Genomic DNA, 13,928 nt, shown 5'->3' with positions numbered 1-13,928 from the left:
ATCCATCACCCTCTCCACTTCGAAATGATTCATAGATACATAGATTTTAAGTTTAGAACATCTGGCCATTATGAACATCTAATCTGACCACTTGCATAATAACAGGCCAAAAAAATTCACCCAATAATTTCTCCATCACGCCCATGACATCTCTTTGAGCTTTAGTGGATCTTTTTAGAAAGATATTCAATATTGATTTAAAGACGTCAAGTGACGGAGAATCCAACCCATCACTAGGTAAGTTGTTCCAGTGGTTAATTACATGAAAAATTGAACCCTTATTTCTGGTCTGAATTTGTCTGTCTTCTCTTTCTAATCACTGAATCTCATTATGAATTTTTCTGCTAGATTAGAGCTGTTTACTATCAGAAATCTCTTCCCTATTGTAGACTGTGACAACAGCAATTGTTTATGCTGCCTGCATTCATGAATCCCCACCAACTGTGCACCATCTATGATAAGCCTCACCGTGGGAGGTGTTTTAATCAACAGTCCCATGCTGATGGTCCTGAGCTGCCCCTGCTCTCTTCCTTGTATCTATATACTCATAAGACCCTTACCACTGTAAGAGCTGGGAAGGAGGTGATTAATATATGCTGGGCTAGCATATCTATCTATCTATCTATCTATCTATCTATCTATCTATCTATCTATCTATAAATCTCACATTACCAATATGTATTATCTGCACCATACATATATCAGTATGAATTAAGCACAAATAGCATTAAACATAAATATTATAGTAGCTGTATAACCTAAATTGGCCTATGCTTTTTATATAACCCTGCTCCTTATGCTAAAAATCCCATAATTCCTTGCATTCACTGAAGTAAGATTTGGCATACGCCGATACAAACCTTGTCAAAATCAAGATACATTCATTCTATGTCTTAGCAAAAGCTAAGTAAGAACCTTCACAGACCAGTACCTGCAATGCTGCTATCCGAAACAAAGATAAGGAAGGAACATAAAACAAATTAAGGAACTGGGACAAAGTGGTGGGTTGGATTTCAGTGACACATAAATAGATGTGTAATTTGTAAACTCATCCTACAAATACTACCATCTGAAATGTGTAACTTTGGGAGTGCACCTTCTGCGTAAGGTGAATGTAACATTGCAGCACAAGATGGCTTCCCAGAGACTGGTATCATATTGAACCTTTCTCCTGTACTATATTGTTATTGTCTTAGAGCAATAAACCTGACTGACATTAGTTATTTGGCTTTTGAATATATTTCATAATGAATCAAAGTAGGGTCAAGTAATCGACTATGCTGTTTATTCCCCGAAGTAATCCAGCTGTAATAGGCTGGTGGGTGCGGTCTGCTGGGGAATAATCTCTTTATGACTGGGCTCTGTATTCGAGTCTCAGTACAAATACTCCCTTAACCTGAACATTCCAAAACCAAATACTGGAGATGAATCATCTTCAAGTCCAAAATTATTTTCTGAGGGTGAAATGCAATTCATCTGCATAAAGCCCAAGGTCCTGGGCTTTGTGTGACAGAAGGGGTTGTGTGGGGAGAAGGTTGGGAAGGTGAGTTTCACCCGTCGAACCAAGGTCAAGGTGCAGGACTACATCTGAGCACCATCCTCTTCCCCAGCCAGTGGCTAATACACCCCCAGCAGTGGCCATATCATTCTACACCACTTGCCCCCGATGGCAGGATCACTGGACCCATGGAAATGTGGACTCTGTGGCCTTCTCTTGGTTTGCCCCAGTCCACCCTCTGGGCCAGCCTGTTTACACAGGGTTGGTAAAGCCTGTTTCAGTGGGGACCCTTGTAATTAACTGAACTTATTTTATGGCACATCCAAACCTGCTCCAGATTTCCCTTTGAGATGTTCACCTCACCAGCCAACGACAACTATCCCATGTTGCCTTATTGTGTAGCGAAGGAAGTTTTGTGCATGCAGCGTGTGCGTCACTTGCTGGTGAAGGGCTTTGCCAGAGAGTCTTGTCTTGTTGTATTTTCTGCCTCTCTGCTCTGGCGGGGATTCAGCTCTAACCTGAAGTGCTTACACGGCAGGGTGGGTGTTTGCTTTTCTGGGGATATTTTCGTCACTGCTACTTTTTCATTCACTCTCTTAATGGCACCGAGTGATCTGCTTTGATCCGGACACAACTCGCTCAGCGCGTCAGTCTGAAGCTAACTCGCTAATCTCTGCTGCTTTGCAAATTCCATTCACTGGCTCAGCTGTCCTGGTGAGTCTGCTTGCACAGATCAGCCCTTGTTCTGGAAGCAACTGCATCTGAAGTGAGGGGCTGGTTGTGCTGAGCTGGCCCCAGCAATCGAAAGGGAGAAGGGGCTATAAACTGTAATGACCCCACCTCTCCCTCTAGGGCACCAGGGCAGCAGAAGACAATGGACTAAGGGCAAGGCCAGGGTGCTTAAGTGGGTAATGCGCACCTAAACAATTTTAGAGAGACTTGCTCACCCCCATGCATTTCAATACTGTTCTGAAACTCTTGCCCCGCTTCTGTCGCCTCCCCCAGCTCTGCCAGTCTCTAGACTCCCTCTCCAGTCCCAGCCCCATAAAGGTCAGTCAATGCACCATGACCATGCCCAGCAGGCTTGTTTGGGGCTGAACCATGCCCAGTATATGGCAGGTTTGTAATGCACACAGACGGGGGCTGGAAGGACACCTTCAGACTCGTTTCCACTTGTGACTCAAATAAGAGCCAGTATTATTCCATTCTCACTCTAAGTCCAGCGTCTGCAGCTGGGGGTAATAGGGTGGGGTTAAGTTCAGTGGGTGGGAGAATGTTTTAGCCTTTTAGTTGGCATTATGTATGCCAACTTGCAATGTGTTCTAAGTACTAATTGTATATGTGCCTGCAGTCGAAGACAGAGGTTGTATAAGCCACACAAATAAATGACTGGGTGTTGAGTAGATAGATGGCTGATCCCATGGCCCATAGCCCTTTGCAATAATAAAATCACCCCCAAAATCCATAATAGGAACACAATTGGCAGACAAAGAGGAGAGCTGGCAAAGCAGGTGTCGAACAAGCCAAACAAATGCCCCTTTGTAAATGAGTCCATACAAGAGGAGGCAAGTGCAGAAAGTCCTGATCCAGGACTGAACTCCCAGAACAGCCATATGTAGGAAGCACAAATGGAAGAAGAGGTGAAACCAAGCATAAAGCGCTGATGAAACACAGCAGCTCAGATGGGGGGTTTACCTGTATTCATTTGCGTTCTCATTTCTGCGAAGCTTTAAAGTCGAAGGCCCCAGTTTCAAGGAGCGCTACAACTGCTTTTGACTACGCTGGCCGTGCAAAGCAGCCCTGAAGCTGGCAGATCAGGCCACTTGAGGCTTCCCTTTCTAAGGGACTCCAGGGTGGCACAGAACCACCATAGTGGCTCCTGTGACGCTCCCCTCCTGGTTGCTTCAGGGAATCTGAATAATCTGTGGGTGCCTTAATGACCCCGTGGAGCCATAATGTGTGCCAGGGGTCAGACTGGCACTTAGAGGACACAGAATCTGGGTAGCACAGCGGTGACCTATGTCTCCCATCTCTGGTCTTGTGCTCCTTGGCCAACCAGGGGATGTCAGCGTAAGGGCAAACTATGTCCCTATGCAGTGGATGCTCAGTCATTACATGGGCAAACCTCATGAAGTCAGTCACAGGTTTGCCTGAGTAAGGACTGACTCAATACACAGTGAAGAAATCGTGATTTGGCTGAAGGGCCAAATCCTGCCAATGGTACACAGTGCACAGTCGAACTGACTTCAATGCGAGCTGCAGGCCTATACTGGAGGGCCCCATTCTGCAGCTGCTCTGCAGGCCGCGTTCCCACTGGAGACAATGGACGTCCGGCAGCTGAATAAGCACATTTTACCCTCTGTCTCCAAAGGTGAAAGCTCAGAAACTCACCAAACCATGCGCTGGGGTGTGATTCCTTCACCCTGCCCCCTGGTGAATGGAAGAATAATGTCGCTCCCTACGCTTGCAGGACTTAGCTTCCTACGTCGGCAGCGTTACACAGCATCAGCATCTATAATTCAGACTGACCCCATTTCCTTGTGTTATGGCTATTCCTCTTGTAAGTGACTTTCCCCTTTGGATTGCAGCATCCATCATGCTCGCCAAGGACACAGTGGTCATATGGAAAATAGTCTGTATATACCTAGCCCTGATCCTGGGCCAGGGTCCTACTATAAGAGAGATAAGGATGATAGGTGTCACCTCCTGATGAATACTGATTGTACGTTGTTGTGGCATGTACACAGGGAAGCACAAAGGAGAATGCTAGCATACTGCTAATAATCTGTAGTGTCCAGGAGCTCCAGTTAGGTCTGTGGGCCCCTACTGTGCTAGGTGCTGTACAAACACAGAACAAAAAAGACACTCCCGGCCTCAGAACTCACAGTCTGCCTTACCTGATGGAGTTAATAAGCTTCAAGGCGTCTTCCTCAGCTCCATCGACGTGGAATCCATTAGGGATATTTTTCATGGATAACCGGCTGAGCACATTCTCCGACCTGCTGCTGGTAATCGAGTGCCTCAGAGGGCTCCCCAAATCCTCCTCCGCTGGCTTCGCAGCTGCCTGCTCTTGCTTATCTGCTGCCATGTGTTGCAGGGCTCCTTTCTGCTGGGCAACCAGTTTCTGTTCTAAAAGTTCTGGGCTTTCCTTGACCCGTTGCTGAATCAGCGGTGTGAGCGGAGCCTCGAAACTGACACAGCTGTCTGTCTCATCTGTGAGGGAGAGCACATCCAGGGAGTCCAGGCTGCTGTAGTACGTGCCCTTCATAAGGTCGGACTCCACAATTTTTTCAAAGGTAGAGCTGAATCCATCTCTGATGTCTTTCAATTGCAACTGTTCCTTGTCATCCTCTGTGCAACTCTGCTTGGCTTCTCCAGCTGCAAACCTGGAACACAAGGGCAGACATGTGAAATACCCAGGTTACTCTTGCGGGTTCAAGGTGTACATGACTAGAAGAAGGATGTTGCAGTGGCTTGAGGACTAGCCTAGGAGCCAGGCGCAGTTCCCTGCTCTGTCCCAGACTCCCTGTGTGACTGAGGGCAGGTCAGAGGGCACAGAAGGAGTGAGGCGACTAAGTTCCTGTTCTGAGACCACCGCGATGCACACATCTCCCACTGCAGGTACCTAAACTCACTCAGTGCCTGCGTTTTTGCAGTAGACATTCCCTCGCTGGCTGTGTTTCTGCCACTGGGCCCGTGAACCGCTGCCTCCCTCTAGGTGCCTGGGCACCTGCCTTTGCCTCAGCCCCCGAGCAATTCATTAAACGGGGAAGACAGGCACTCAGCCACCTAAGGCACATGCAGGGCCCAATCCGGTGAGTGTCCTCAGAGGCCACCACCAGATGGGGCCCCTCAGGCAAGTTCACACAAAACAGCAAGGGTGGGGGTGGGGCAGGCAGAAGGACCTCCCTCCTAGCTTTTAGCCCTGGGTCAGGGTACTCACCTGGGATGTGGGAGATCCCAAGTTCAAATCCCCCCTGCAAAGGGATCTGTGCCACCTCTGTGATGAGTGCTCTAACCACTAGGCTATCGGATATTCTGAGGTGGAGCTCCCTCTGTCTCTCCTGCTGAAGCCATTGCACCGTGAACAAATACCTGAAGAGTCATTGGAGCAGCAGGCCTGGACCCTGGGTCTCCCACCTCCTGGGCAAGTGCTCTACCCGCCAGGCTACGGAGCCATTCTCATGCTTGTGCTCGCCCTTTGGCCTGAATGACTCAGAGAGAGAGAGAGAGAGAGAGAGATTTTGAGCAGATATAGGCTCAGAGCCATTACTCCAGAGCTCCACAATCCAGAACTTCGAAATACTGGGTCCAGCTGCACAGCTGACCCCAGACTTTATAATGGGCCGAGCCGAACCCACAGATCCAAACCGTGGACGTTTGCATCTAAACTTGTGATAGGTCCCAGCTCCACAGTGGACTGAAGCTAACCTGCACCCCTGGCTCCCAGGACTCTGGTAAAGCTTAAATTTAAACTTCCCTACTAACTCTATCTCCATAACAGCACACTCTCAAAATCCTCAAAACGCAGCTTTGAAGAGCACCAGACTCTAGCTCTAGATCAGAATGCTGTGGGTCAGACCTATCTCTGCCTTCACGTGATCATGGTCTCATTTTCAAGCCAACTTAGGCTAGTTTATGACTTTGACAAACACTAATAGTGTCAGGGGAAACCTGGCAATTCTGACTAACTTTGGCTTTGAATCTTTGGGTTCATTCAAATGCAAAATTCAACACAAAACCCATGAAGTGCGGCGGAACTCCAATGGGCAAAGTGTTGTGTGCTGGAAGCCCCTGAGTGGGGAACGTGCCAGTTTTTGCACCAAGTGAGCAGAAATGAAAGTGCTGAAATACTGTTCCTGCAGTATTGCCGGCCTGTCTGAAATACCCAGGGAATCTCATGAGGGCAACAAAAATGATTAAGGGTCTGGAACACATGACTTATGAGGAGAGGCTGAGGGAGCTGGGATTGTTTAGCCTGCAGAAGAGAAGAATGAGGGGGGATTTGATAGCTGCTTTCAACTACCTGAAAGGGGGTTCCAAAGAGGATGGCTCTAGACTGTTCTCAATGGTAGCAGATGACAGAACGAGGAGTAATGGTCTCAAGTTGCAGTGGGGGAGGTTTAGATTGGATATTAGGAAAAACTTTTTCACTAAGAGAGTGGTGAAACACTGGAATGCGTTACCTAGGGAGGTGGTAGAATCTCCTTCCTTAGAGGTTTTTAAGGTCAGGCTTGACAAAGCCCTGGCTGGGATGATTTAACTGGGAATTGGTCCTGCTTCAAGCAGGGGGTTGGACTAGATGACCTTCTGGGGTCCCTTCCAACCCTGATATTCTATGATTCTATGATTCCCAGCTCATCTTCCAGCAAAAGCCATTCACACTTACTTGTGCTGGACTGGGGCCTTTTAGCACCGTGATCCAGGTGAAAAAGCCAGGGGGCAACGAATGCATTTTCCCCTCTATGTTTCTCAGCAACTGTCTCATTAGCATACCAGATCTGGCTTACATTCTAATGATTGCAGCCCAGCTTTCCAGAGGGAGCGTGCTTTCCTGAGATGGGAGTACTGTGGGTGCATGAGAGCCAAAGATCCTGCTGACTCAGGTGACCCAGAAAACTTGTATGAATGGGTGCAAGTCCAGATATCGTTATTACATTTCTGGTAATGCCCTCAAGGCACTATACAGACATCTAGGAAGATATAATCCCTGCCCTGTTGAGCATCACACCTGAACCTTGCATGGCCTGTAGGGATTTGGAATGAGTTTTCTACTACGGGGAAAACCAGGTTTGTTTGAACTATACCCTTTTCAAACCTCAGGGCCTGAGACCCAAGAGAATGTGGTTCTGACACAGATTTTTCAAACTCATTATGAGCCAAACCTGAAAGAGAGATCACAGCACTTTCCAGGAGTCCTGACTGCCAGCTCTGTTCTGTACAATGAACGTATACCATCTATAAACATCTTCTTGCGCAGAAATTGCCAATGCTGCAAGATGGCCCAGCACCCTTGTGTGATAACTTGGTTGTTGGCTTTGGGAAAGGCATTGCCACACACAGGAGCAAGCAAACCAGATTGTATATAGCACAGATACACACACAGCCACCCACAGTGGAAAATGCCAGGACATTGTTCTACAAGGCTGGGGCGGACTCTCACAAAAACATAGCCCCAAATCCAGATGTCAGGGTGAAATTTAGGGATTCAGATCTGAATGCCCCCAACCTCAAGCTTCTCAGGGCTGGCTCTGTGCCCACACCCCTACTGTGCCCATCTCTCTGAACATGCCCAGCCAGCCCTGCAGTCTGCCATTCCCCGCATAGCACTGTACTGTTTGCTCTGGGGTTAATATTTCCCTTCTTCTCAAAAAGAAGGCGATTTAGCACCAGTGTAGGCTGTGAAGCCTTAAATAAATAAGCAGTGATAAACGAGTGCTGCTCCCCAGCAGGGAACATGTTAATGAGCTACAGGCAGAGCCAGATAATAAGGAATCTGGGCTAACATTTTTCCATCAGCATCATGCTATTGCCCACTGAGCTAATGAGCAAATAAAGCCCGAAGACAGCAATTTTAGATGGGTTTAAAAATATATATATATATACCCAGCATGTACCCACCGGGTAGAATCTTTAAATAAACCCACTGCTGTCCAGGTGTACTGGAGAGAGGGTAGGAGCATGACGGGGGGCTGGAACAATTTGCACAGTGGGGGTGCTGCGAGCCATTGAATCAAACTGTAAACCCTGTGTATGATGGAAACCACTTCAAGACGGGGAGGCGGCAGCCTGCTCCCCTCCCCAGCACCCCTAGTTCCAGCACCTCTGGCAGGAAATCTCCTGTCACTGCACAAATAGAGGTCTCTGCTTTTCTCTGCTGGTTCCTGGTTCTGCTGAAGGCGAACAGGAGAGGGCAGCATTGGGCAGGAGTTTCTCCATGAGATCCAGAGCCTTTCTATGCTGACTGACCGTGTGAACAAAGGGACTTGGTGACCGGGGCCCATGGGGTCTCAAAGGAATGCATGCACGGGGCTATTACAGCGGGAGTCCCATGTATTGTAAATATCATTATTGCCCTTTGAACGGGGAAGGAAAGGGACGCCAGGTCAACACAGCACTGGTCAAGTTCAATTCCATTACTCTCCCAACAGCACTGTCGGCTGGCTCGCAATACTGGGGTCTTGTTAATGCAGTGCCATTGTTTAGTGTTGTTAATGTAGCTGGAGAGAACAGCCAGTACTCAATAAATAGATACTTGTACCTTGATCATCCGTCCCTTACCACGAATCTGCAGATTTCCAGCCTTATAGTCATGCTGGTGAGGACTTTTCAATGCACGGTTAAAATGGACTGTAGTCATTTCAGCATCCCAGGAAATGCTGTGATGCTGGCAGGCAGCTGGTGTCCATACTACGAGGCCATACCGCTCAACCCTGCTTGAAAGCTGAGAGGGCACTGTACCACCCTGAGGCCAATGTTTACCTACTAACACACTACTATCAACCTGGGACTGATTATGCCCCCGTGTGTCGTACAACTGCCCATGAGCAAACACTGCACTCGAATCCAACCCTCATCAAGTGTTTAACCCTGAGGCCTGTTTATGGACAAAGCGCCATTCCAACACCAAATCTGACAGCATGATCGGGTTTTGAAATCTTATGCCGAGGCCATGAAGGAATCAGTGGAGGCTTTTTTGCCTCTGCCTCTGTGACGGCCCTGCCAGGGGACGTGTTCTGGGCCATCTGGTTAATCGGAGCTGTTTGCACCAAATGACAAAACCAAGAACTTTTCATTGGGAGGGGCTTTCACATCAAGGGCTGTACAAAAAAGCTTGACTGAGAGTGCTGCCTCAGTGGAAATGGCTCCTGGGGGGCCACACACAGAGTCCTCTCTGCTTGCATTCAAGCCCCAGAGGTTTGAAGGAGTTCTGGTGGTGCTGTAGGATGTGCCATTTGCTACCAATGCCTTAGGGCTATGTCCCTATGACTTCAGCAGAGCTTTGTCACCTAGAGTGTCGGTTTCCCACAAGGAAAGAATGGTTAGACTCCTGCTTCAAAAGCCATCACATGCCATAAGGCTTAAATTTTGTCATGGTTTTTTTAGTAAAAGTCACAGACAGGTCACAGGCAAGAAACAAAAATTCACGGAAACCGTGACCTGTCTGTGACTTTTGCTGCTGCAGCTCCATGGTTTCCCCTGCCACCATGGTGGCTGGGAGCTGTGGGGTTCTCCCTCTGCCTGCGGCAGCTGGAAGCTACAGGGGGTGCCCCCCTATGCTCATGGTGGCTGGGAGCTGCAGGGTGCATTTCCCAAAATGAAAACAGGACACTCCCAGCCACTCACCCGAGCCTCTCCCCGTCCCTGCCGCCAGCAAGGCTGTTGCCAGAACCCTGCTGGGGCCCTGCTGGCTGCCAGCTCCAGTCCCTTGGCCCCTGGGGCTGAAGCACAAAATGTCAGGGAGGTCTCCAGACATCTCGGAATCCGTGACTTCCGTTATCTCCTTGACCAACGTAGCCTTAGCCATGAGCAATTTCTCCAGCTATCACCCCATCTGGAATATCCCATCTTTGTGGGAGGTTATGGAGAATGTGGTGGCTGAACAACCAGAAATCCTGAGATTCTTTGGGGTTCTTCAGACCTTGTATGGCACTGAGGCTGAGTGGGTGTGTGTGTGGATGGTCTCACCCCTGGGGATGGATGAAGTTTGGAGGTCCACATTCATTCTTTTAGATCTATCACTATCACCTGCCTTTCATGCCGTTGACCACAAGGTGATTTTGATACATCTCCTAGCAGGGGTTTACTATGGGGGAGGGATGCTATCAAAGGTTGATTAGTCTATGGACCCTGGCTGAGCAGGGGGCTTGAGCAGGGGCTTCTTTGAACTGGTTTTATCTCTTTCGTCTGAAAGCATCCAAAGGGTGGTCCTGGGCATTTGTTCATGGACCCCAAGGGCACTCTCCTGTGGGGTGCCTAGGGATTCACTCTGTCACCCCTCCTGATGGGGACTTTACATAGGTTAATGAGAACATGTGGCTGGTGGTAGCTTTCAGCTTTATATCTCCTTCTCTTCTAACCCAGCTGGTATGTGATGGAGGGTTTCAGCTGATGTTGAACTGAGTCTGGGGCTCAGGTGAGCGTGAGCTGCCTGAGACTTGATGCAGACTAGGTTGGGATAAAGCTTGTAGGATGGGAAGGAAATGGAGGAGATGGCAGTGATTATGCCAAAGCCCTTTACCTAGCAGTCTTGCTGGATGGCGGCTGTGATTGTCTCCTGTGCATCTTATCAGCCATGCTTGCTATGGAGATTAAATGCCTTCTTTCAGATGTGGGCCTTACTACGGTTCTCATGGCCTATGTCACCGATCGGCAGGATGGCCATAATGTGCTCCACACCCGTACCCGTGTCCGTAGTATGGACATCAAAGTGATCGGAAAACCTAGCCTGCGCAGAATGCAACACCCTCCTAGGAAGCAGCGTGCCTCCCTGGAAGAACGTAGGACCTGTGCCCTGTGAGCGGCACTGCCGACCCCAGGATTTCTAGGGGAAGAGAAAGGGGTTGGTTTTGGCCTTTTGCACCCAGCATGGTTTGAGTCCTAGAATCATAGAATATCAGAGTTGGAAGGGACCTCAGGAGATCATCTAGTCCAACCCCCTGCTCAAAGCAGGCACAAAGTAGTGACTTGAAAGGTGCCTCACTGTCTATGTGGCACCCTGGCAGGCTAGGTCAGCTCAATGCTTGAGCAAACAGTCCCTCTAGGTATAAATGGGAAGAGACTGGCAGCAGGGTGTGATCGGTCCAATACCCCTGATGCCAGAGCTCAGTTCCTCCATGGTCCCACAGCCTGCAAACCCACCTGTTTCCCCAGGCTTCTCTTGGGGGGGGGGAGGGTAGGCTGGGAAGGGGACTTGGGAGGTGGGTTGTGTGTGTGCTGGGAGCTCAGGGTGGGGATGTCGGAGGTGATCTCCTGGCCTACTGAACTGCTCTGTTAGTGATCATGGATAAAGCTCCCAGGGCACTGGATGGGCCTTTTATAAATACATGAACAGAGAAAGCAGGGAGCCCCAGACTGTACTGACAGCATGTTAGTGCTGTGTTTGCAGCAAGATGTGGCAGAGAAAAAGCCGGCATGAACAGTGGGTGTCACCATGTCCCATTGCAGGAAAAGGATACATAGGGCCATGCAGAATGTTTGCAAACAGACCATTCCCCATTCAAATTCAGGAAACAGACCATTCCCCATTCAAATTCAGGGCCAGGGCAGGTTTGTCTGTGTTTGGAGACACCAGCCCAAGTTCCCAGACAGCTTGTACAAGAACACCCAAGCAGCCAGCCTTACAAAGCAGCATCCCCCTTCCAGTGCTTCCCTCCCCCAGACCATGGCAGCCTCCCACCTGCTGCTGGCAGTCTTTGGCAGGGGCCTGAGCGACCTCCTACTCTACCCGGGGGTTAGGTAGGCCCTTTAGCACCTTTTCTGGGGCCTCAGGTGGTTCTCTGCCTCCTGCTGGCATGACTGCTGCCTCCTGAACTCCAAAGGTCTTCTGGGGCGGTTAGATAAATCCATACCCCTGGCTGCTTTGACCAGGGAGGACCATTTCCAGGGCTGGCCAGTGCCAGTACTGAGTGCAGGGCTCAGGTGCCTCAGAATCCCTGAGGCAATCGCTAAGGAATCCTGGAGTTCCCTAGCAACTGCATGCTGGCCGGGTGCTCCATAATCCTTAGCTCGTGACTGCCTAGCTACCACGTGGGGGTGATGATGTGTCTCTATCTTTGCCATCTGGAGAGCCCTGGGAAGCAGTGGGAGGGGGCACTTCCCAACTGCCAAGATGGTGTCTGGGGATCAGCTTGACCCCAAGCAGATCTTGTGAGGACTAGGGAGGCAGCAGCTACTCCAGGCAGACCCCCAAGAGTTTGCTCGGGGTATGAGTAAGCAATCACCCAGCCTCCCTACCAACCTGCAGGCGCTGAGGGGGGGACCAGCCTCAGCTGGAGAAGGAGAGGGGGCCCCTACAGACAGCAGAGGTGAGATGGGAAGGTGTGTTGGGATTGTAGCTACTGGAGATGGAGAAGGCCGGTTGTGTCACTTGGCCCACGCCCTCACAGACTCAGCCAGGGCTCATGCTGTTTTGAACACACGTGTTCAGTTCATTCGTTGGGGGACTGGACTGGCTGATAACTAGGCCAGATACTGCATGGCCATGGCATGGTTCTCCTTGACTATCCTGAATCTCTGGAGCAGTGCTTCTCAACCCACGGCCCAAACAGCACACAGCTGCGGCCCATGTGACATCCTCAGGGCCACACATGTAGTATATATAGCGTGTGGGTGAGGCCCACATAACAGAGCTGTGCAGATACAAAATTTGTATCCACATCCAATCTGTGATCCGCAAAAATGGTCTGCGGATATCTGCAGATTTGCAGGGCTCTAATCTGGACCTCCATCAAAGGTAGGACCTCTTGTATGGCTGCTAGAGCCAATGTAGTACATAAGGGCTTCTTTCCTTCTCTGGCCACCTCTTGCTTAGGGTATGGCTCAATGCCTGCTGGAGTTAGGGTGACCAGATAGCAAATGTGAAAAATCGGGCCAGGGGGTGGGGGGTAATAGGAGCCTATATACGAAAAAGACCCCAAAATAGGGTCTGTCCCTATAAAATCCGGACATCTGGTCACTCTAGCTGGAGTCAGTGGAAGGACTCCTATCGAATTCAGTGGGTCTTGGATCAGGCCCTTAGCCCCCCAGCACACAGGCTCAGCCTCGCTGACCTCCCACTGAAGTCTAAGGAGTATAATTCAAAGCAGAATCCAGGTCACTCACCTTAAATACAAAACAGTGATTACTGGGCATGAACTAGCAGGGTCTGGTATTTTGTATGCCTTTGGCTTCATGCATAACACCTAGTCTGATCCTCCTCCCACCCGGGTTCACCCCAGGGTGGCTCCATTGACCTCACTGGAGTTCCTCCTGACTTACAACACTGAGAGCGAGAGGAGAATCAGCCCTATGACAGCTTCCGTTTAAACGCCAGTTTTTGGATTCTGTGTGGCATCAGCTCCCTGGGCGCCAGGTGCCTGGGAAATACCTGAGGCTGATGGAATCCTGCCTTATGTCTGATGCCAGTGGCCACAGCCCCTAAGGATGCCCTCCCATCTTTCTGTTTCATTTGTGGAGGGTTTTCATACTCCAGGAATATTTCTCCTCTGTGGCTGGATCACTTCTCTCTCCAGTTTGGTTCTGGAGCTATGCCTGGTCATTGTAGTGTATGCCAGTAGGGGTTCGTGTGTGGGATCCATTGTCCATTTCTATACTGCATGCCTAAGGGAGCCAGATTGAGGGCTACCTAGTCTGGGGTGTGCAGGAGGAGGTGGATAGCTACAGCCTGCTCCCCCTTCCTCAATCCCACAGAAGCCTACCCCATGTAAGC

General features: G+C 49.7%; 1 protein-coding gene across 4 annotated transcripts in view; it reads right to left on the bottom strand.

Moving 5' to 3' along the window:
• Window positions 1-13,928, bottom strand: part of PSD2 (pleckstrin and Sec7 domain containing 2) — a 148,228-nt gene that overhangs the window by 68,830 nt on the left and 65,470 nt on the right. For all 4 annotated transcript variants that reach the window (XM_073356046.1, XM_073356047.1, XM_073356048.1 and 1 more), the window contains exon 3: window positions 4,396-4,884. In XM_073356046.1, coding sequence (XP_073212147.1) covers window positions 4,396-4,884 — 489 coding nt within the window. The remainder of the gene's footprint in view (window positions 1-4,395; window positions 4,885-13,928) is intronic.

The sequence above is a fragment of the Lepidochelys kempii genome, chromosome 8, assembly GCF_965140265.1.
Source record: "Lepidochelys kempii isolate rLepKem1 chromosome 8, rLepKem1.hap2, whole genome shotgun sequence".
Taxonomy (NCBI): domain Eukaryota; kingdom Metazoa; phylum Chordata; order Testudines; family Cheloniidae; genus Lepidochelys; species Lepidochelys kempii.
Note: the sequence above shows the minus strand (reverse complement) of the source record. Positions and strands in the feature narration are given on the sequence as shown.